This window comes from Mya arenaria, chromosome 16 (assembly GCF_026914265.1).
Source record: "Mya arenaria isolate MELC-2E11 chromosome 16, ASM2691426v1".
NCBI lineage: Eukaryota > Metazoa > Mollusca > Bivalvia > Myida > Myidae > Mya > Mya arenaria.
Genome location: NC_069137.1, coordinates 28,780,125 through 28,805,316, shown reverse-complemented (window position 1 = coordinate 28,805,316; position 25,192 = coordinate 28,780,125). Strand labels below are relative to the sequence as shown.

Here is a 25,192-nt window from a genome sequence, read left to right as displayed (position 1 = left end):
CCAGGCGACAACAGGCTACACATATGCCACCCAGACGATACCAGGCTACACAGATGCCATCCAGGCGACAACAGGCAACACGATGACACTCAGGCAACACGATGACACCCAGGCAACATGATGACATCCAGGCCACACAGGCAACACATGCAATACGATGCCATCCAGGCGACAGAATGCTACACAGATGACACTCTTGCAACACAAGGCAACACGATGACAACCAGGCGACACCAGACAACACAGATGCCACCCAGACAACACCAGGCTACACAGACGACACCCAGGCGACAACAGGCTACACAAATGACACCCAGGCGACAACAGGCTACACATATGCCACCCAGACGATACCAGGCTACACAGATGCCATCCAGGCGACAACAGGCTATAAAGATGCCACCCTTGCGACACAAGGCAACACGATGCCACCCAAGCGACAACAGGCTACATATATGCCACCCAGGCGACAGCAGTCAACACGATGCCACCAAGGCGACAACAGGCAACACGATGCCACCTAGCCGACAACGGCAACACGATGCTACCGAGGCGACAACAGGCAACACGATGCCATCCAGGTGACATCAGGTTACACAGATGACACCTAGGCGACAACAGGCAACACGATGTCACCCAGGCGACACCAGGCAACACGATGCCACCCAGCCGACAACGGCAACACGATGCCACCAAGACGACAACAGGCAACACGATGCCACCCAGGCGACATAAGGCTACACAGATGACACCGAGGCGACAACAGGCAAAACGATGACACCCAGGCGACAACAGGCTACACAGATGACACCCAGGCGACACCAGGCTACAAAGATGACACCCTTGCGACACAGGCGACACAAGGCAACACGATGGCACCCAGGCGCCAACAGGCAACACGATGACATCAAGGCAAAACGATGACACCTAGGCGACACAAGACAACACGATGACACCCTGGCGACAACAGGCAACACGATGACACCCAGGCGACACCAGGCTACACAGATGCCACATTTGCGACACAAGGCACGATGCCACCCAGGCGACACCAGGCCACACAGATGCCACCAAGGCGACATAAGGCTACACAGATGCTACCCAGTCGACACCAGGCAACAAAGATGCCACCCAGGTGACACCAGGCTACACAGATGACACCAAGGCGGCAACAGGCTACACAGATCGCACCCAGGCGACACCAGGCTACACAGATGCCTCCCAGACGATAACAGACTACACAGATGCTACTCATGTGGAACAAGGCAACACGATGCCACCCAGGCGACTTGAGGCTACACAAATGGCACTCAGGCGACAACAGGCTACACAGATGACACCCAGGCGACACCAGGCTACACAGATGAAACCCAGGCGATAGAGACATCATATGTGACACAAGGCTACACGATGTCACCCAGGCGACACCAGGCTGCACTGATGACACCCAGGCGATACAGGCAACGCAGGTGACACCAGGCAACACAGAAAACACTCGGGCGACACCTGGCTACACAGATGACACCCAGGCGACAACAGGCTACATAGATGACACTCGGGCGACACCTGGCTACAAAGATGACACCCAGGTGACACAAGGCAACACGATGCCACCCAGGCAACAACAGGCTACACAGATGTAACCCAGGTATACATATGCAATTATCAAATAAAATGCCGCAGAGTGGTCGCCAACGGTGGTATGTTCATTTTTATTGAATTCGAACAAGTGTCATAACACCATTTAAAGCCAGAGTTAAGAGCCTTACGACACATAAGCGTACTGTCTCTCGAAACATATTGACCATTTCTTTAGTAAAATACAATTATTTTCACGTCTTTTTATCTAAGGCGATTTTTCGCACGACGACGCCAGGAACTACAACGACAACGTGTTGAATAACAATACTTTTTGACCACACAATAGAGCTAAACAATCATCGAAATTAATATACACTACATTAATTCACACATTTGCTATCAACAAATTTAATATCATCAGTAGAACAAGTACCACAAGGCTCATTCTGAAATTCATTATCAGCTTTTTTTCCCTCCCAGACCCGCCCCATGGTAACACAAATTCCTGGTGGTATTTGTTACGAAACTAATTATTTTGATGCTTCCTGTGTGCCAGCTTGGTTGCGAAGTCGTCGTTTCGAATTTGAGTCGTTCCCAACGAGGGCCGTCCCAAATCGTCGTAGACAATTCTCTAAGAAAAATACATGAGTTTATAAGTTTTGTTCTGTTAGTTGAATTTAATCACTGAATGTACTTAAAGCTGCACTCTCACAGATTGAACGTTTTGACAACTTGTTTATTTTTTTGTCTTAGAACGAGCCAATTTTTGCAAAATTCCATGGGAACAAGTGAAATAAGACTGCTGACAAAATATTAGATCGCAGATTGTGATATTTAAGTTCAAAAATTAATGTTTTATGCATTTTTTTGACCGTTAGTAATGGTTTAAGCCATTAAACATTAATTTTCGGACGGAAATTTGCGATCTGATCTTTTGTCTGCAATCTTAGATCATTTGTTTGCAGATATTTACGCAAAAATTTGCTCTTACCAAGACAAAAAATAAATAAAAAAAGTTGTGAAAACGGTAAATCTGTGAGAGTGCAGCTTTAAACACTGATGGTTTTAAAATAGTATTCCATTATGTATTTCTTTCTAGGAGCATCAAAATAAGAACAGTGACACAATAAAGTGAAATTCATCTTCGGACATAACCATACACCAAAATTACAGATAATAAAACTTGATCCATTTTAATTTGGGCACGGGCCAGTCAGATCGACCTGCTTACTATGAATTATCCATGTTGACTAAATATATATATTTTTAAACAACAAACGCTTTATATATGTTCTGCAAAAGTAATACAATGTTTTTGTAGCAAATGTTTCTAAGCAAATGTTGTGACTGTTTTTTAACAACCCTCGTATGTAAGAGTATGTTTAACAGGGGCGTAGTTTAGGTGAAAATGATGAGTTGGCAGATGTCCATGTGGCAACGACGGCATGGCTTCTAAATGATATTTTTCAGCTAGATTGCTGGTCCACTTTTGTAGGTATTTCCTACACGTGAATGTGTTAACATATTCACCGACATTCTTTCATTTTACTTTAGAACCTTCAATCTATATTTGTGACCTTTTTTTGAATCGGTCCGAAAAAAGTGAAGGCCGCGGCCAACATGGTTTTATAGAAAGCTACGCCCCTAACCGTTCATAATAAATAATAAATATAAATCAAACGGCGACGATACAACACACTGAGAACATTATAATTTCAAACTGAAAGGATCATGCATATCAAATCATTATGAATACGACGGGAAATATTTCGTGGAATGGACAACATGAAATAGAAAATAAAATTTTGGAATCTTTTCCCAAATATATCACTATTATCGTTGGTGGAATTGTGTTCATTCTCAACGTTTTTTTTACAACGTACCTTATCAGATTTTTGAGGCAATTACGAAAACGAAATGCGTTTTTCTTACAGTTATTATTTATTTCCATAAATGACATTTTATGTGGCGTCGGGATGCTAATGGTTGGAAGTACCAACGTCCAGAACGCTTTAACTTCTACAATTTGTGGTTACTTACTGGTATTTTTATCAACAGTACTAATGACATCTCACGTTAACGTTCTTTTGATTTGCATTCATAGATACGTTTTCGCAACGAACATTTCGAGTGTTCATCGGAGCTGGAAATATAGATACACGAAAGCGTGTGGAGTGTTAACCATTGTACTGGCAATTGCACTTTTCGTCATATTCAGATTCGTTGCAGGTGAACTTGAATTCAGACAAGAAGGCACATGTGAAGTTGAATCAAGTATTACGCCTGAAAATTCCGGACGTTTTATATTTGCTACCTTCATTGTATCTGCATCAACAGTTTTCATCGCTGACGTACTATCTGTATGCACGCTTTGGAAGATAAACAGGATGACACCTTCAATAGAACTGACCACGATTTCTCAAAATATTCAGACAGAAAGCATATTATCTACGACTACTGCTAATATATCTACAACTAGCGGGATTATATATACGATCGCACCAACGACTAGCGGCCTTATATTTACGACTAGTGGTATTGCTTCTACCACTACACGTTTGACTAGCGGTATTTCATCTACGATCACACCTTCCACTAGCGGTCATATATCTACGGCTGGCGGTATTACATCCACGACTTCACCTACGACTGGCGACATTACCTCTACGACTACACCTACGACTAGCGGCATTACAGATATCACTACCGGGAAAACAATAAGGGCCAGCCAGACAATAGTAATGCTTTTGGTAAGCTACAACATAAGTCTCATTCCAATGATTGCATTGTCAATATTGAATGCAGCAGGAGTAAACCCACCTTTAGTTTTAAGGCGCCTTTTATTATCGCTGCTGCAGTTCAATTGTCTAATGAGTCCTGTTATCTGCTGCTGCAGGATTCAGAGGTTGTCCAAAATGTTTTGGGATGATTTGAAATCGTTAAAACGTAGATGTTGCAATTGACTGAAAACACGACGTATTAAGATATGCGTCGGCTCAATTCCGACGAAACGCAGGATTTGTTTGAAAACGATTCGTTCCAACAAGTCGTTCACGGCGTTATTGATTCGTGTCATCGGACAGTGATTCGGACCTTCAAGAAAAAAACAATATATGTGTTCAGTAATGTACATTCGTTTACAGATAACAACAAGCGAATTGCACAACTACCAGAATGTTATGTATTCATTGTTTTTATTTATAACCATATTGTAGTTGCTTTACTCGTAAAAAATGATTAAAATCATATAGAGTGTAATTGTCTGTGTCAGTGTAAGATCATAATGTATATCAACAAGTGAGCACCAAAATACTCACTTTTCGTATTTACGAGGTGATATATATGGTTATCATACACTAAAACAGACATTTGTTTTTCTTTTTTATCTGCCATAAATTGAAATTAAATTGTTTCACGGCCCAGTGCACACTGACGTTTGATTTGAAACCGAGAGCGGCCTTAAAATTTCAAAACAGTGAATAATGCCAAATTGATATTTTCACTGTTTGAAACAGTGAAATATCAATTTTGTTTCACTTTTATGACTCTATGATTCATATGAAATCATAACTAAATGTTGTATATTGTTGTAAGTTTGAGTACTTGAATCATTCAGATGCCTTTAAGTTATATGATGCTATTGTGTTGTCAATTAAGTGTTACATATCTGAAATATGGGGATTCATATACTAGTATTGTGATCCTATTGAGAACATTCATATTTTTGTCTTTTTGCATATTGTTGTAAAATAAACGTTGGGTTCGGTGTTTGGTGATTCATTTAGTGCCGTTTCGTTTAATTGTATTTTTACTACAAAAATAGGTTAAATCAAACGGATGAAGTCATCAACACAACTCACATTCATAAAAATATCAAATAAAAAATACAATAATAAAGGGTGTCGAAAACCAATGTTATATTAACAATTTCAAAAACAGTGCTTTACATAAATTAAAGTATTTAAAGTAGTTATTCTTTATTGTGATCAGTTTATTTGTTTTATATTTACAAATACAAAAATAAATTACATGTGGTAGTATTTCTCCTTCTTCTTATTACCTACACCCCTACTATTTATCGAATTACTAGTGTAGGGCCAGGATACTCGCGAAAACCGGGGTTTCCTTATACATCATTTCAAGCCTCAATCAAACACGATAAATAATAGCATCCAAGTCGCCTGAATAAACAACAAGTACAGTTTAAAAGTTTGTTAAATATCGTTGGATCATGAATAGACGAATGTCCGTCCTTTAAGTCAGCAACAAAGATAGAGGGGGAGGGGCGGGGTCTAATAGCCATCTGTTCATCTGAGGTCAGTCGCAAAGGTAGGGGTCGTCATACGTAAATAAACAACTGGTCATCTCTTTTCATCTGAGGTCAGTCGCAAAGGTAGGGGTCGTCATACGTAAATAAACAACTGGTCATCTCTGTTCATCTGAGGTCAGTCACAAAGGTGGGGGTCGTCATACGTAAATAAACAACTGGTCATCTCTGTTCATCTGAGGTCAGTCGCAAAGGTGGGGGTCGTCATACGTAAATAAACAACTGGTCATCTCTGTTCATCTGAGGTCAGTCACAAAGGTAGGGGTCGTCATACGTAAATAAACAACTGGTCATCTCTGTTCATCTGAGGTCAGTCACAGAGGTAGGGGTCGTCATACGTAAATAAACAACTGGTCATCTCTGTTCATCTGAGGTCAGTCGCAAAGGTAGGGGTCGTCATACGTAAATAAACAACTGGTCATCTCTGTTCATCTGAGGTCAGTCACAAAGGTGGGGGTCGTCATACGTAAATAAACAACTGGTCATCTCTGTTCATCTGAGGTCAGTCACAAAGGTAGGGGTCGTCATACGTAAATAAACAACTGGTCATCTCTGTTCATCTGAGGTCAGTCGCAAAGGTGGGGGTCGTCATACGTAAATAAACAACTGGTCATCTCCGTTCACCTGAGGTCAGTCGCAAAGGTAGGGGTCGTCATACGTAAATAAACAACTGGTCATCTCTGTTCATCTGAGTCGGCAGCTTACCGAAAATGCGTATGAACGCCAATACATGTTTGCAAAATCTGAGGTAAACATTAATGGATAATGGTTATAAAAGGATATATGTTCTTCCATCTAACATACAATGTTACTGTGTATATGTAGACCATTTAGCTAATTTAACTGTAGCAGTGTAGGCAGGAGGGAGAAAACCTCCACTGTAGTATCTTATTTATAAGTCAAATGAGATCAAACCCAGAACAGCAATTGACGGTAATATAAATTTCCAAACTAGGGATGATGAACATACTATATGCAAAAATAAGCACACAAAGACAGTTTGTTGGATGCTATCAATACGGAGGACGAAGTGATATTGCTATTAAGAGGCAAAAGACAGAGGGAAAGCGTCCTGATATAATTATTATGCAGTTCATACCTACAACAAAATAAATTACCGTGCAGCTAATAACGAGAATTTGTAATAATATATAAGGTACGGGGTAGTTTAGGTATAATGCTTCTGTTATATAACACTGGTTCAAAGTAGGATCATAACAGAAGGTATTTCTTTAATTCACATGCTATGTTAAGTTTATTTTTATTTTTTAACAATCGCTTGTATGATTGGGCCTCAATTTACAGCACGACGAGGTTAGATAATTAGTCCCTTGTTATGTGTAGTCTTTATGAACAATCCCTGTACACATTTAAGAAACCACTGTCAAACGTATTTTGTTTTAAACGAGGTAACAGCTGTAAATGGTATCATGTTTGCGGATGATACAGCAAATTGTTGTTCAATTACATAGTCAAATAAATGCTATTCACACATTTTGTGAAAATACAGGCATGAAAGTACATTACGACCAAACAGAGGTAATGGTTTTCCATAGGAGTTGCCTTAAAATGATACTGAAAATGCCCGTTTAGAGATTCTCCATTAAATCTAGCGTCAACATATTAATAAGCGGAATTAAAATTCACATCCCAGCCATCTTGGTTTTGTTTTGATAATACATTAGCTATGCAGACTATGAAATTAGTACATTGTAAACGCAATTACCAGATACATTTTGGTTGTCGTGATTATACAGATAGTTTTAAAATATTCGACTCTATGGTTTAACCGATATTGCTACATGGAGCAGAAATCTGGGGTTTCAAGACCTCTATTTCCGGGGGTGAATAAATCAACCAATACTGAAATGATGGAGGTAAGTGAGTGAGGTAAAAATCACTGTATCTAAATTTCATCAATCGTTTAATTAAATACCGGTGCAAGCTCTTGTACATACCAAATCACATGTAAAGGTAAGCCTGTTATACTAGTACTATGTTAAACAATATTGATAGTGAAGGAAGGCACACTTTGGCCGCATATGTAAGGGAAACTTCACTTAAATATGCTTTTGGTTTTGTCTGGATCTCACAGGAAGTGGACTATGATATACAGTTTCACTATTTCCATAAGGGTATTCAACTGCTTTAATCACGCTTGGCATACAATTACGAATAGCCCAACTAGATAAAACCATTTTAAGCTCTTCAACTTACTTGTAGGTGTCGAATATTACCGAAAAAGAGATTTTCCCATTCTGTTTAAGATTTTATTATCTAAATTTGGATATTTTAGTCACAAATTGTCAAAAGAAACAGGTCGGCATATTGGGTAATCCCTTGGGTTCGTAGACTACACTTTCTGTTTATCCCAAAAAGTCGATTTTTTCAAGTACGATTTTATTTATTTTTTTCATCTAAAAGTATATATGAATCAAAGTAAATTTATGACTTTATTGTATACTATCCTAAACAGTAATTAGGATGTTTTTGTAACCGCGCTTTTATCTCATATCTATAAAGCATACCAAGGGGTGAAAAGGTTCTAAGTGACATTTAACAAATAAACAGATAGAACCTTTTCGCTTTCACCCCTCGATACACAAAACAATATATTTGAACATTATGCATTTTTTTCAGATATTCGATCAAATGTATAATGTTTCAATTTGCTTTAATGTACAATATGTTCAGTGCCGGTTGCCTTTATCATGAATAAATGGAATTTGAGTTTGATAAGAATACTGACCAGCTTTTATGTGATGCTGGGTGGAGAAAGATTAACCGTCTTGTGGCTGTTGAGGTCTTCCTCTTGTGTATTATACACTTTCCTTTATTCATTTTTTCGACATTATGATGTACAGTACAAAATAACGATTAATCGTAAAACGAAACATCAGGTTAACCTTTTTTCATTGGAAGTAAATCGTGACCCTATCAAAACAAGGACGTTAAATTCAATATACGATCGACAGTTAAACCGTGACAATACGCAGACTATTGTCAATGTGTATATCGGTTTACAGATTCAGAATATAATTTTGTTTTGCATTTATATCATTTACTATAAAAGCTATTAATAAATATAAAAAAAATAACCAGAAAACAAAAACATTTGACAAAATAGTTTGTGTAGTTAAGGAAACAATAACCAGTATTATTAAAACACAGCTCGGAAAAAATGAGATGCTTTCTTCATGTTTCCGTAACAAAAGCTCGTCATTCAACTTGATTTACGCCAATCCTTGGCGTATACATGTGACTCTGGTTGGTGGATACTGTCAAAGCGGTACAAGAGAGTTTTCTCCGGCAAATTGAGTTCCCCCATGAGTATGAACGAGACTCTCCTGGAGTTCGAAGTAGACAAGTTTGCTAATGCCTTTAAAATATCGTTCGGGAATAATAGAGAGAAACTCGTGTATGTGTTTAGTTTGAATTATTATTTTCTCATGAGATATATTTGAAATACATTGTTCGGCACAACGTATATTTAATTTAACGTATTTTACAAAAAATAGTTTTAAACAAGTGCAAAAATGAATAGGTCAATATTATGTAAAAGTTCATAAAAAGTATAAAATACCTAGCAAGATATAAGGCTATAAAACACTCATATCTCAAAATGAGATGATTAATACTTAAACATTTCGATGTCTGAATTAAGTGAAACTTTACCTGAACTATTTTATTTTCGGTACAAAAACATGGTTAAACAATACTGTTTGCATATGATAAAATGTTATATGAATTACTTTGCAAAATATTCAATGTCAGTAGTTTTGTGTATAAAATCAGGCTTGTAGGACGTGTGTTTTGCATCTCGTGGTATTTATGCAATACGATACCTAGCCTATAAATACTTTAAATAAGTCATGGAATAAGGCGGCGATATATTTGTTAACTCCATGCTTGTGCATCAGTACTCGACTTGAAATTGTATCGTATTCACATTTGTGTTTGCACACATTTTTCGTTATTTCATAATAATGATAGGAGCTCCACGCAAAGCTTTAAGCCCTTGGCTGAAAACATTTTGATGTCAAATGATTATAAATGGGCTTTTCTTCTTTTATGGCTAAAACGGAATATCCGTCAGTTTTTGTAAGACATGGTTTAAACATATAAGTCGAAAACTAAATCATCACTTTCGGAGTTTAATAGTAAATTGAAAGATTAAATGTTCCTTATTCAAGCTAATAAGAATTAAGATACTATACAACACACTACTTACTCGACCGCAGGTTTTTTTTATTCTATGTACGTACACATTCCCACTTTGTTTATATATAAAACGTTCCAGCCAATTCAATTGAAATTGACATTATTGTTTAAATGTTTTAGACACCGTTAAGAATGCCTGTTATTTTTCGAAGTATCTTCATCCTTTAAAGCTGCACTCTCACAGATTGAACGTTTTGACAACTTTTTTTTATTTTTTGACGTGAAATGAACCATTTTTTTGCGAAAATCCATGGAAACCAGGTATATAAGACTGCTGACAAAAAATTAGATCGCAGATTTTTATATTTAAGTTCAAAAATTGATGTTTTGTGCATTTTTCTTAAACCGTTAGTAACCGTTAGTAACGGTTTAAGCCATAAAACATTAATTTTCGAACGGAAATATGAAATTCTACGATCTGAGTTTTTGTCAGCAATCTTATATCATTGGTTCGCAGATAATTACGCAAAAAAATGCCATTTCCAAGACAAAAAATAAAAAGTTGTAAAAATGGTGAATCTGTGAGAGTGCAGCTTTAAGTACATTTAAAGTGTTATTTGGAACAGAAACAACAAATAATGATCACAGTGTGCTTTTTTCTAAAAGGTATATAGAATTTACCACGCGTTTCTTTTAAAGATAGCCCTCAATCACAAAGTAATAGGTCTGGAATGCACGTATGGACGATTTTAAACTTATTTTGGTGGCAACAATTATTTTTTTCATCCGTAATTCAAATATAAACATTTACGTGTATTCTTAGATACAAACAGAATTGACGTAACAATGAAGGTAAGGGAAGGGCTGAGACTAATGTTGTTATAACTTGTAGCTCAACCCATCTTTTTAATTTTGTTTGAAGTGCAATCACAATCATATGATTAAACTTAAATAAGAACTTTACTAAATGAATTATATCCAATTCATTTCATCCTATATGCCGCAAAACATTCAGATAACTATTCCGAGAGAATGTTTAGTATTATATTTTATGATGAAACATGACCTATTTAAGATTTTATAAAACTTGTCAACAAAGTTTCATCGAGATTTGCACCGACAGATAGAAGATGCATACACATGTATAACAAACATGACTGATAAACCTTTAACTACTTACTAAATAATGCATTTATGGAAAATATTAATTACTGATAACAAGATTGTAACCGTGTATTTAATAGCAGAAAGCGCGAAAATATTAAGTGATTGGTGAATGCTATTTTTTTTACTGTGGTCTACAATAGTCTCATTAGGTAGAAATACCGTGTTTTATGCTCATTTCTGTCAAATTATACTCAGTATCCTTCATAAAAACCATTATTTTCGACATTTATTCATCCTTTTTGGAATATTGAATTAAAACCATATTAATTGTGATAAATCTTATTTGGGAGTAAGAGTGCATATTTAATCCAGATTTAAGCGGGCAAAGAATTTTATCTTATTAAGCCTGTTGTTATGAGTCGATATCTGCCTGTTTGCTGTCGTTCATAGAAAAAGAGAACATGGGTTTTCTTAATATTAGACAAGGAAAACTATCCAGTTTCTGAAGATGTTGCAAGCATCCTGTCATATTATGCAAATATATGGTTGTGCAGCGAGCCTTGCAAAACAGAGATCGTTTTTCAGCGAGGTTTGCAAACAGCCGCTTATATACTCAATCTGCCCGGGTATATTTCACTTGTTTGCGGAGACGACCATAGCCAGTGGCTGGTACGTTAGACAAATGGTGAGTAAATATGTAGCATGTTGGAATACTTGTTAATGTTAAACGGAAACTGCTTAATTAGGTAAGTTTATACTTTGTTTTCTGTTCTTTCAATGAAAGTGCAAAACGGAAAACAAAAATATATCTGTTTTCAGAAATGTACTACTGTTTAGCATATTTCAAATAATACTACAGTTTTATCCCGCACATTTGTAAACGCTTTAAAGGGACCGTATACCAGATTGGCACAAAAAAGTTTTTTTTTCCGTAATGAATCTCAGGACAGTTCTTTAATAGAATGTGTTACGCTTTGATATCATAATTGTAAAAAAGTACCATATTGTAAAAAAAATATCGTGTCGGAGACCGGGTTCGAACCAGTGTCGCCAAAATTATAGGCAAGCGCTGTATCTACTGAGCTACGAAGAATTACACTTAACGAGTGGTATATTTAAGTTATATACCTAACTTGGTCATATCACGTGATAACATCGACTAGCCAATCACGCATAAGGAATGAATTCTACTAAGTAGACATAACCAGTAAACTTTTTTAAAGGAAAAATACGAAATAACTGCTAAGCCTAAACAAATTGTAAACTATGTGGTACTTCAGCTAGTAAGTTTCAATGCATTGTATACATAGATACCAAGTTTATGTCAGTTTTCGACAATATTTCTTTTTTTCTTGTAAATTGGTCATCTGGTGCACAGTTGCTTTAAAGTAACTCACTTCATGGAATTGCAAAATCGCACCAAGCGTTTATACCACACGAACACACGAAAGCAACAAATCGGTCATTAATCAATCATATTTCACGGTTAAAGTACAAAAATGCCAAAAGAAATTGTGATATTTCCTGTTTAATTTTCTTGTATTGCGCTAATACAAATCTGTTTGTATCCAATTTGGGATAACACAATAATAATAATAATACTAATACTAATAATACTACTACTACTACTAATAATAATAATCTAATAATAATCATAATAATAATACTAATACTAATTATAATATCTTTATTTAGAGAAGTAAATTGAAATGTAAATTGAATGTTTCTTTATATCAGCTATCTTTTTTATGTTATCGTTAACATTTTAAAGTAAACACATGACAGTTTTACTGATAGAGCTGCACATGTAAATAGTTGCTTTTAAATGTGCTTTATGGTTGCCGAAATGTGTAGTATTCGGCACTGAATAGGCATCATGTGAGAAGCACAAGGTTTTTTTGGCTGTGAATGGGCTTAATCATGGGTTGCCAATATGTTTTAGACACTGACGCCTTGTAACCTGGCAACGCAGGTACCCTCGGGTCGGATTTTTCTATTCGGATTGGAAACACATGTCATATATTATAAGACCGTACTGCGTCGAGGCTCCGACGCTAACCCGACGTTAAATTATAGTAGGCGACTATGTAGCCAAAGTCCGGGTGTCGGGTGTTTGCTAGGAACATGCAGCCGAGTGTATAAACTTTTTTTAAGTTATCTTTTGGCAAAATTGCAAATTTGAATAATTTTATTAGTTAATTGTAGTTATTGGGTAATCGATTTGGTTAACTTTGACCAAACAAAATAATATAGTAGTTGTATGCAATTGACTGATGTCCTTTAATGGTGACCTTGACCTTTAACTAATGCGCCTGGAACATTCGTTCTGTATTTCGTTTTGATTCGTTGAGCATTTGACCTAAGTTTGAGGAAAATCCTTCAAAGGGTTTAGGACTTGTTTGGGGTACTTTAAACGCCGATCATAAACATCGGTCGGCGAGGCATAAAAATGTGATATGCGTGTTGTCCGGATGAGGTGAATATTGACCCAGAAGGGAAATAAAATCAAGTAATGATCTTAAAAGTTATGAGTCAAAACAAACGACACGTTACGCAAAGAAAATCTCCCAAAGTGCATTGTGACCCTGCCGTTGAGCAATGGCCCTGCCCAGTGTCTAGATGTGGCTAACTCTTGTGCTATTTTTTTAATCGATCCATGCACCATTAAGTAACTTACCGGACATAAACTGCAACGACGGAATCGAGCAATCCTATAGTCATAAAAATAAAAAAATGATCGTATATGCAGAACAATTATGATTTTCGTCAAACAGATATCAAGATGTTTAATGTTAATGGATAGCATGTTTATGACCCAATATCATTTACTTTTGACCAAGTGTCCCCTTAAAGCACCATGAAACTTCTACTTCACATATGAAATTTCTGTGTAGAAAAGTTATCAAAATTTTAAGTGCTACATATTTTGACATGGATAGCCCCTGTTGACTTTGTTTTAAAATTAATTTCATTATGAAATTATGATAAACTATTCTGTATTTTGTAAATTAAATCGAGTTGAAAATATTAAATCTTTCTCTATGAAATAAGGTACATATGCTTCTTAGACTTAAGAATATTTGAGAAACTTTGAGCAGTGATTACTCAGTATATTTATCTAGTCATAATACCACTACAACCTAGCATTATTATAAAACAAAATAGAGCATGAAAAATACTTAGGTAATAATTCAAATATACTATGTGTACTCGACTGTTTTATTTGTTTATTGAATGACCTTTTAGGGACTTGTTCAAGTTTTATAGGGCCAGGCATTGACAAAATAATCAGAGTGAATTGTTAAAAAAACTGGTTGATCCAATGATAAAACATTGTTTATATTTATTTTAATAGATTTAGGAAACAAACAAGAATGCATTTCCTTTCTATTTACAGGGATGTAAAATTGGGATCAGTTGAGTTAGAACTTTTGAGGATTTCCGATAACAAGAGATTTTAATTAATATGTAATTAATAGCATTTTCCTTTTTAAGGTTTACAATGGGCGAGAGTATCGAGGCAAGACACGAGAACTGGCTGAGAGTGGTCTGGGGACTGCTGTACGTGAGAGAAGGACTGCAGGGATACGTTGATACAAAAGGCAAAGATCAATATCAAGTGTTTCGGAACAATGTCATGGGAAAGTGCAATAACCAAACATGTAATCAATGTCAGGTCAACAAGAGTGGTAAATTCAGACCGGGCCATTTCTGTTATGAACTAAACAAGGAGATACAAAACAATCATGTTAAAAAAAGGCCAAAATGGGCAAATACTGATTCGACAAAATGGCAGGATCAACATGTGGGTCACTGGGAGGTGTCAAAGTGCTATCTGAGTTCATCCGGTTACTTCGACAAGACGGGACCAAATGACGTTGATGCTTCCGGTCTTCTGAGCATCTGCATCAACAGTTCGTTCATCAACCAGCACATATCAAACACTCAACATTTTGAAGAGGTAAACATGCAGGAAGGTGTTTTAAGCGTTATCAAACTCTACTTCGTAAACATAATACAAGTAATACAAGTAATGTATAAAAGCGCAATTACACCTTATTGTTTACATATTTATTCATTTAACCTGAAGTGTATATAGTACAGGGACGTGTCTGTCCCTGCAAGACGCCCGCTACAAAGGACATGAGGACCGAGGACATAAGGCAGCCGTAGCAAGATGACTAAAATAAAACAACTACTACCTAAACAACAGAAGGATGACTGGACAAAATGATTTACGTGCAGGAGGTTATACATGATTTTTGTTTGTATTACAGGTGCGAAACATAAGGAACAAGACCCTGCATGACGCCCACTATGAGCTTGACGGACAGACAGCAGACGACTGCCTTGACAAGATGGTTACCGTACTGGAGGATCCACAGGAACTCGTATATGATATGTGTGCTAAGCAAGCCGATAATCACATAACAAAAGTAAGTAGATGTACTTATTTAAATATTTGTGTAGTCAAAAAATACACTATCTTTAGCTTGCAGAAATATAATCAACTATTCTTTAATCTCACAGATGTATCTGAGACAGTGATAAAACAATGTATACCAACGTCCAAACCTAGAAAGCTTTGTTTACGAGAAAACAAGTTCAGTTCGTGAAGGAAATCTTGACAAAATAACAAGAGTTTTAAATGGATATCTTGGGCTTAGATAATTTAGACATCTTTCTAGGGAAAGTATTGCGAAAAATATTACTTTTAGCATTAGATTCTAATCATCCGAGTTAATTTTATATGATAACTGTAGAAAAACAAATATGCACTTTACTATGAAAATTACATAAAATGTTCATTATGTAATGTCTCAATATTTCAGATCAAAGCCAAAACTGAGAAGACACCGGCTATAATGAATGAAGCCTTACACAAATGGCTGAAAACAAACTTTGACGTAGACCAGGCCCTCAAAGAGATAGAGAGTCAGATGGATGAAAGGCTGCGAAAGGAACTGAAACAATTTATAGTTGGAGGTAACTGTCAGTGTTCACATATTAATGTACTTCAAATAGTATTGAACTTGGATCATGTTATTCGACTCAGTCGATTTGTGTTCACATTGTTTTATTTTTAACAGTAAAGACCGCATATAACATTGTAAATATTAAATTGGTAAGACATTTGCTAAGGGGATAAACACTATTCGCCACAATAAATGACGAAAAACAGTTATAGCTACAATGTAGAATTAGTACAAATTTTCATCTAAAACAGTGTACGTAGCATATGATGAGTGTGTTAGTTATGGTATTCTCCCACCTAAGATAACAAGTATCGTCCACGGCCGAGAGTGTAACATAGGTTCATTCCGACCCGAGCGTAGGGTGTTTTGCGGAAACGAGGTTCACCTTGTGCGAGGGTCGGGATGAACCTATCTTACACGAGCGGCTATGGTAGATACTTTTTCTCCCACCTCAGTTAAACAAAATTAAGTAAAAATGTATTTCTTGCTGGAACTCTTTTGTGCTTAGTGAAGATAATTGCGTATGGATATATACGATAATTCGTGGTAGTCATGGATATGCGCGCAGTGATTCAGATTATGTTTATAGTCAAATCGTTCTTTAAATAGTTCTTAGGAGAGTGTAGCATTATTTCTTGAAAGGTGCGACTATAAACGATATTGCCGACACGACTGTACAACCCGGCAGGCAACGTCAAGTATTGAAGCTACATGAAACATGACCTGCAAACACCGTAGATCAATCATTGCGGATCGTATGAAACCCAGATTGAATCGCGTTGGAAATCGTGCTAAAACGTAGTACAGTCGTACTAATTCATATTGAATTGAGACAAATAATCAGCCACGATGAGAGTACGAATTTCAACGAATAATAACGCAGATTCACATTTCAATTACGCCTTTGGCATAAGCCAGCACGTTGCTGCGTCACATAGAAACCAGGGAGCACCCTTGTAGCACCTGTGCGCCAACCACGTAGCAGCGTGGTACTACACTCGCGCTACTAACGCACTATGCACGTGATCACCATTGCCCTCTCGTCTTGCCCGCGTTACACATGCGCACTACCAACGTAGCATCTACGTTCTTCCAAAACACCTCGAAAAATGCATTTTCTTCGTTGACTTGACGCAGGTGATGTGACCGCTCCACGCTACAATTTACCCACTTAGGATAAAAGGCCACGTTTAAAATATTACTGCACTATATGTGCGCTATGCCTAAGTAGTTCGGTTGACACCGTAGCTTACATGAATGTCCCGCAATACGGCAAATTCAATGAACGCAATATTTTTTTTCAGTCTGATATTATCTGTCAACTAAAGGTATATGCAAATCAAACGAATTCATCACACAAGAATATATTGAAATATCCACACTTTTATTATTTTAACGTCACTATTATTATGCCTTGACACATATTAATACTATGTCCGCCGGGAACCCTGCGTCGTCGTGGAATCATTTAAGGCAATCGGACTCTTTGCGTGGAATCATTTAAGGCAATCGGACTCTTCAAAAACAGTCAAACAACCATTTCACAAGATTTATATGATACTTTGGCAAGAACATACAACATAACATAAACACAGGATTTCGCTGTTAATTCACTTAACATTTAGAAAAACAATAGTAATTGAACTACATTTACTCATTATTTACTCACCTCTTGTATGTATTTTCCAGATAATTATGTTAAGGTTATAACTAAGGAAAATTACTGTTCATTTTTAGACTAGATGCAACTAACTATTCCATCTTGACAGGTATAAGACATTATATATCCGGGTATATTACCATATAATTATACTCAACAATTTATTCTAGACCCTGTAAGACTACCTACCATTAGTACACGTACTTCAGTGAACATAATTTATTAACCGCAGTGAAGTGCTTATTCCCTCAACATCGTCGATGAGTTGAAAGTGGCTGTGGGGTCCTCCAACACGAACAATTTATCTTTGGTCAGTTTAAAATGGTGAATTTTAGAGTATTAAATGTTGCTAAAATATTACGCAAGTGTATCTGGTGGGTAATTTTGCATAACAAATACGCGTTATTTTCTTATTGGGTATTTGTTTTCTTTTATTATTAATATTCACATGTGTTACAGTTCATGACTTTATTTAAGCACGCTTATTCTGATTCTGCTTCACACAAAAACTGCATAAAACTTCGTCGCCCAACATAAAAGGTTTTAAACATAAACAAATTGGCCGTATAGTGCCCATGTAAGTGCATTAGCAGTCGAGAAGATAAATAATGCAAACATTCAATAACATGTAGCTAAATAGGTACACGAATGGTAAATTTGGACTGAAAACACAGTTTCAAGTCACGCAATTTTCTGTTTTCATTTTGTAAACAATTTATCGCTCAGCTTATACATTCAATAACATTTTTGGTGAGGCCTCTAGAAACAAAAGTTAAATCAACGAGAGACGCTTACACATGTGGTCTCCGGGTAGCCGTATTTATATTGCGAGAATGGTGATGTAACTTACTTACAAGGTGAAAATACTTACCTCAAACACCGAAATTCCTTCAAACGCCGTCATTTGATTCGGCTTCACACAATTTCCCTCACTAAAAATTCGGCAAACACAACTCACGTTGGACCCCCCTGTTTTATAGAACATATAGTAAAAACGCCAGGAATTTTTCGACTATCACCCCGCACAATGACCCTCTGCCGCACTGTTACCATTTGACGTCATGAAATTGATAATACGCTACAAATACGCCGCCATGTTGGTTGTTTATGTGATAAGTATGATTAATAAAACTGGCATTGCAACCTTGAAATACATTAATTATTATACCTCACTTCTTTAGAACATATAAAAATGGCAATTCGCTACGAATACGGTATTTACTGACAGTATTTTACTTAAAGTCTGTATCACCTGAGCGCTGTGTTTACCAGCCGACAATTGTTGCCAAAATGGCAGTAGCGATATTCACAGCTGTCAATGAAAATGATTTATTGACATTAGAAACATCAAAACTTTCAGATACATGTAAGACACGGAGGATTGTACGCAGGGGTGTTGCTCTATTTCGGGAATATGTTTTTAACTCGTATCGGTCGACAGTATTTACCTTAGGTTGACAATATGCACTGTAACCCTTAAGGCAGTTACTATTTATATATTATAACCTCAAATTTTGACCTATTTGATTTTTTTTTAGATTTAATCTATGAGGTATGAGAAAGCGTAAATTGATATGTTATTAACAAAATAATTTATCAAAATACATATTAGAAGTACCGAATCGTTTTGAAACCACTTTATGCGTCTAAGTAAAAGTAAATGCTATATAAATAAATTAAATTATACTTCTTCAATGTTAACAATAATACTACGATGTACAACTTTGAAAGAAATTCAACATTGTGGTCCATTTTGTCGGACATTCTGGACATCATTTTCATTTGACCTGTCATAAGAAATTTAGCATGTTCGTACCTTAATTTGGCGGCTATCTTGGGCGCCATCTTCTATGTAAATAATCTATTGTATTGCTTAACTCTACAACTACACATTTACATCATTTTCAACAAATTGACCTACGACAAAACCTTAACTCTCAAACTAATCTTTGGCTGGTACCTTACATAATAAATCCATAAATACATTATAGAGGTCGAACGTGAGGTGAGAAAAAGTTTAGATGACAGAAGTGACGACACACGGGAGAACAAACTGAAAAGTAAGTAGGTATTGATTCTAACAACTAGATATTTCAAACACCATGTTAATCGTATAAAGTCGTCAGAACATTTTATTTTACCTTGTTTTAATTATCTCTTTTTAAATGACTTTGTAAAACAAATTAGTCCAATAATGTTGAAACATATTTTACAGTGTTTTTACTAATAATGACATATGAACGTGTATTCACTCTAGTTTTGCAGGAGAAGTTGATTGCTGACATACTAACTAATTACTCGACGATACCACTCAATCCAATTTTGCAACACCAAGACTCGTTGCTGATTGATTTCTACGAGCCTCCGAAAATGACAAAAACAGTCCAGGGGAAGGATGAACATGGTAAACCTAGAACATTGCAAAAGCATATCACCAAGATTGAAGAGCTCTTCATCTCCAATGAACGTAAAGTTGGCAAATCCCCATCACATTTAAACAGGGTTTACATTTCAGGTGAAGCTGGAATGGGTAAAACATCTTTAAGTCAGTATTTGGCTTTAGCTTGGTGTGCTGTACATGGTGAGAGTGAGGAGTGTGTGAGAATGAGAGAAACAATGAAAAAGTTCATTATGTTTAACGACGTTGAGTACCTAGAACAAACACAATTGCTATTTTTAATTCATTTGCGAGAGTTTGAGAACGAACCTAATTGCAAGAAAATGTTGAGCACTTACCTTCACTCACAGTTAGAGTACTCTGAAAGAGATGCTCAAGAACTGATTGCCGTTATAAATAACCCGAATGCAGTCGTTCTTATTGATGGACTTGATGAATTGCAGTGTTTAACAAAACAAATGCCAGATTTTATCGGCCTAAACCAGACGAAAATTGTATGCACTTCCAGACCTTGGAAGATCGACTCTTGTGTTACAGCACGAACGCTAACTTACAACAAAATAACAATCACAGGTATTGGGTTTGACATTGTAGAACGTCTTGTTCGCAATGTAACAGAATGTTTACGCAGAGAAGGATATTCTGTGCGCGAAAATATAACTGACTTTATTAAAACTCTAAACAGTAAGGAGCTTCGAGCTATTATTTCTCTGAGAACGTCAGACTCATATGAGCTGCTCATGATACCTGTGGTTATTCTACAGCTCCTGTGTCTCTGGCATGATTATAAGGATTTGGGAAGCACGCGTACACAAGTATATGCAAACATGGCAGAGACACTGTTGTGTCGTATGAAGAAAAAGCAGAATGCAGGCTATAGTCCAGATACATATAACATTGAAGTATCTTCTCCTCTGTCACATTTGTTTGAAAAGTTGCATGCATACTATTGCATGACCGAAATCGATAATATTGCAAAGCTTTCAAAACTAGCCTTTGCATTGCTGTTTACTGGGCCCATCGAACACTCACTTCTGTTTAGAGAAAGAGACTTGGACAGAAACAATCAACGAATGTTTAAAGAAATAAAACAGTTTTGTTTGGACTCTGGAATTGTTCGAGGGACTTCAAGAAAATCAAGTTCATATCAAGATGAAATATACAGTTTCATCCACAAAACTTATCAGGAGTTTTTTGCAGCCTTACACATTGTTGAACACAATTGTGATGAAAGTATCCATGGGGCTATATCAGCAAACACAAAGTCGCGGAAAGATATTTTTGAATTGGCGAATGTCTTTGACTTCGTCTGCGCTTCTGACATAAGCTGTGCAGAAGCAATGATCTCATTGATAGATGCTTTAACAAGACATACAATGCGAACTGATGATGAGATGAAAATAAAGCACATCCGTGAAATACAGGATTCCGTTTTAAGAGCGTGTGATAAATATGTTATAGGGAACATATCAATTAATGTTTCCAATTTCGTTTTGGGTCCCTTGTCATACCCACTTAAATATAGCTCAGATGACAGAAATATACCGTTGACTATCTTACAAAATCATCCATTTCGTATTGAATTACCAGCAATATTTCCTCGCATGGTAATAACATTTAACAAGACTTTGAATGTTCTTTACTTGGAGCGCTGTTCAGTTGCTGGTCCACTTGACCTGTCTCATTGTGAAATGGAAGAACTTGTGTTAAGAAATGTAAATGCAGCGTGCGTTATTTTGGGTAAAATTGGGCGCTTAAGGCGTTTTACTTTTCTAAACAACAGTATGCATACGACCTCAACTATTCCATTTCTAGATGCAGAAAAACTTGCACACTTGTCTATGGAAAATTTAATTCTGCACGGCAAAATGGACTTGTCTCAGTGTCCCCTGGTAAGGCTGAGGCTGAGCAGGGTGAAGACAGAGACGTTAATAGTCGGCTGTGCAAAGGAATGTACGATAGATTGTACGTTTTGTTCATATGACTTTCTTTGCGCAACAAAACTCAATCATCTTACTATGAAGAACGGTTCCGCTTTTGGCACACTAGACTTGACTCAGTGTCCACTGGAGAGGCTTGAGCTGACAAATGTGGAGACAGAGAGGGTTATTGTTGGTTGTGTGATGACAATAAACCAATTATGCTTTTGGTTTAAGTCCTTGACAACTGTCTGTATACAACTCCATAAGGCTAACAAACTTACTTACCTCAGTATGCAGAACTGTCTCCTGTCACGCCCACTTGATCTGTCTCAATGTCCAATGTCGTCTTGTTCATATGACGTTACTAACGCAAAACACCTCAATGATCCTACCATGAATAACTGTTCCCTTTCTGGCCCACTGGACTTGTCCATATGTCCATTGGAAAGGCTGGTGCTGACGAATGTGAAGACAGAGAGAGTCATTGTAGGCTGTGTGAAGAACTGTAAAGTAGCTGGCTTGGATTGTTCATTTGACTTGACAAATGCAAACACACTAATCGATCTAAGTATAATTGGCTGTGTTCAAACTCAGTCATTAAATCTGTGCAACTGCCCTATACAAAATCTTGAACTTTTAGATGTAGATTTTACCATAGTATGTTCGTTAGAGACACTGAAGAAGCTGTCCATATCAGACTGCCGACTTCTTTCACCAACGTGTTTCAGCGCTTCCAATTGTTCGCATGTTGTTTTGAAACAATGCCTAGTACAGAACTGTATTCAATGTTTACCATTGACAACATTGGAGATAGATACTTGTCAAATAATGTCATTTATTGACTTATCAAGTACATCATTAAACCAATTAATCTTACACGAAACCCACATAACAGCGTCCGTATTTGAGGAGCAAATGGAGCATCTGTACAGTTTGCCTCGCCAGATCACGTGTACACTGAATGGATTTTGGGGGTTCTGGGAGGGGTGTAATGTTGGGAGGAATTTGCAGAAAGCCATTGAGAAGCTGGGGACTGATAGACGATTTATTGTGAAAGTAAATCATAGCCCGTTTGAATATGTAAACACTTTCTCTGTCGTAACAAACAAAAGCATTCCTTTAATTTAAAGAACATAATGAAAACGTTTACAGTGTTTTATAATACAATGAATTGAAAAACATTTAATTTTAGAGTTGAAATTTCAAAAAGTATTTCCTAATGTGCGTGCGTGCGTGCGTGCGTGCGTGCGCGCGCGCGCGCGCGCGCGCGCGCGCGTGTGTGTGTGTGTTGTCGGCAATGTGTAATATATTGCTGTAATTTCGTTTTTAATTTTGTTGTTGTTTTGCAAGATGCATATGCAGACGAGTACATCGAGCTCAAAATATTTTTGTGAAGTTGATTACATATGAAAATACGTCAATGTAAATTAATGTTTTTTTTCCGAACCATTATGTTTAATTCTGTAAATGTAAATATTTTATTCATTATTTTAATTCACATCATAAATGAAATAGCCAATATTAGATAGTATATGATATATTTTAACCAGGTTTTCACATAGTGAAAGATGGTTATTAGAACGACGTACGTCGATGTTCGGGCGGGTGGGAGGGCGGCGTCAAACTTACCTATGAAACTAAAAAACATATGTTAGGGCCGCCATACATATCTTGACTGAAGTTGATAATAAGATAGAGTTTATTGAGACCTATCATGGTATTGCGTTTGGGGCCCCTGAGCTCAAGGCGACGGTCACTGTTACTAAAAAACGAAAATAAAAACGGTTGAAACAGAATAACTTTAGTAAGGGTTGACATATATTGACTTTACATGATATAAGGGAAGGGCTTATGGAGACCCTTTAAGGAATTGCCTTTTGGACCACTGGTGTCAAGATCAATGGCACTGTTACTAAAATAGAAAAACGATTGAAAATAAATGACTTTAGTTAGGGTTGACATATTTTGACTTTACATGATATAAGAGAAGGGCTTATGGAGACCCTTGAATGAATTGCCTTTTGAACCACTGGTGTCAAGATCAATGGCACTGTTACTAAAATAAAAAAAAGGTTGAAAGTGAATAACTATAGTTAGGGCTGACATATCTTGACTTAACTTGGTATGTAAGAAGACTTTATATGTACCTTTCAGTGGATTGCATGTGTGGCCCCAGGAGTCAAGATCAATGTCAATGTTACTAAAAATAGAAAAACGGTTGAAAGTGAATAACTCTAGTTAGGGTCGACATAACTTGATCAAACGCCATACAAAGAAAGAGTTTATGAAGACCTTTCATAGCATTGCGTTTTGGGCCACAATTGTCAAGGTCAAAGACACTGCTTTTTAAATAGAAAAATGGTTAATACTGAATGACTTTCGTTAGGTTTGACATATCTTGACTAAACTTGGTATTTAGGAAGAGTTTATGGAAATGTTTCATGGGTTGCATTCGGGACCCTTTGGTCAAGGTCAAGGTCACTGTTAATTAAATAAAAAAAATGTCTGAACCTTAAAATCTCTAGTTTGGTTTGACACATCTTAACTAAACTTGATATTTAGGAAGAGTTTGTGGAAACCTTTCATGGGGTTGCGTATTGGGTCCCTAGGGCCAAGGTCACTGTTACAAAAAAATAGAAAACGGTTCAAACTGAATCTCACAAAAAATCCTGAAGTTCTACTGTCAATCATTGAACATCTGTTTTCGTCGAATTGTGGCGTTTTTTGTTTGATTTATAAGTAGTCTTATATCGTTTTTTTATTGTTGTTATGTGATTTTTCATATTTTAACATAAGTAAAAATGCTTGTTGGAAGCGCAAAAAGCAGAAATGTGTATAAATGTTAATGTTTATTAATTATTTTATTTTTCGTCATATACGAAATAGTCATTTTGTCGTTTTGCGATATTTTTTTTTATTTTAACCTTGTGATAAATGTTTGATGAAAGCGCGACAAGCAGAAATTGCTCTCAATTCAATGAAGGAGTAAAACGTCATTGACATGAGTATTATTATATATGCTATACACACATTTAAATATAATATCAAAAAGGCCTTTTC

At 36.6% G+C, this 25,192-nt stretch overlaps 2 protein-coding genes across 6 annotated transcripts; both read left to right on the top strand.

Moving 5' to 3' along the window:
- The first annotated feature begins 774 nt into the window (after positions 1-774).
- LOC128221537 (uncharacterized) lies at positions 775-1,643 on the top strand. Its single transcript, XM_052930143.1, has 3 exons — positions 775-912; positions 1,106-1,255; positions 1,422-1,643. The coding sequence occupies exons 1-3, from the start codon at positions 775-777 to the stop codon at positions 1,641-1,643; spliced, it is 510 nt and encodes a 169-aa protein (XP_052786103.1).
- A 10,178-nt stretch (positions 1,644-11,821) lies between these two features.
- Positions 11,822-23,712, top strand: LOC128222166 (uncharacterized protein CXorf38 homolog). Of its 5 annotated transcripts, none has more exons than XM_052931043.1 (6): positions 11,822-11,861; positions 14,672-15,137; positions 15,454-15,612; positions 16,009-16,162; positions 19,804-19,872; positions 20,070-23,712. In XM_052931043.1, exons 2-6 carry the CDS (start codon positions 14,679-14,681, stop codon positions 23,258-23,260), a joined length of 4,032 nt encoding a protein of 1,343 aa, XP_052787003.1. In that variant the 5' UTR covers positions 11,822-11,861; positions 14,672-14,678; the 3' UTR covers positions 23,261-23,712. The 5 variants fall into 5 exon arrangements, with proteins under 5 accessions (XP_052787003.1, XP_052787002.1, XP_052787007.1 ...); XM_052931042.1 differs by lacking the exon at positions 11,822-11,861 and adding an exon at positions 11,891-11,922; XM_052931047.1 differs by lacking the exon at positions 11,822-11,861 and adding an exon at positions 11,891-11,922 and having other exon boundaries at positions 20,078-20,233.
- Positions 23,713-25,192: the final 1,480 nt, after the last annotated feature.

Coding starts and splice junctions, on each gene's coding strand:
- LOC128221537 (XM_052930143.1), top strand. CDS start 775: ATGACACCCAGGCGACAACAGGCTACACAGATGACACCCAGGCGACAC. Junction 913..1,105: donor GGCAACACGATGACATCAAG/GCAAAACGATGA, acceptor GATGCTACCCAG/TCGACACCAGGCAACAAAGA. Junction 1,256..1,421: donor ACTACACAGATGCTACTCAT/GTGGAACAAGGC, acceptor GATGTCACCCAG/GCGACACCAGGCTGCACTGA.
- LOC128222166 (XM_052931042.1), top strand. CDS start 11,897: ATGTTAAACGGAAACTGCTTAATTAG. Junction 15,138..15,453: donor ACACTCAACATTTTGAAGAG/GTAAACATGCAG, acceptor TTTGTATTACAG/GTGCGAAACATAAGGAACAA. Junction 15,613..16,008: donor CCGATAATCACATAACAAAA/GTAAGTAGATGT, acceptor TCAATATTTCAG/ATCAAAGCCAAAACTGAGAA.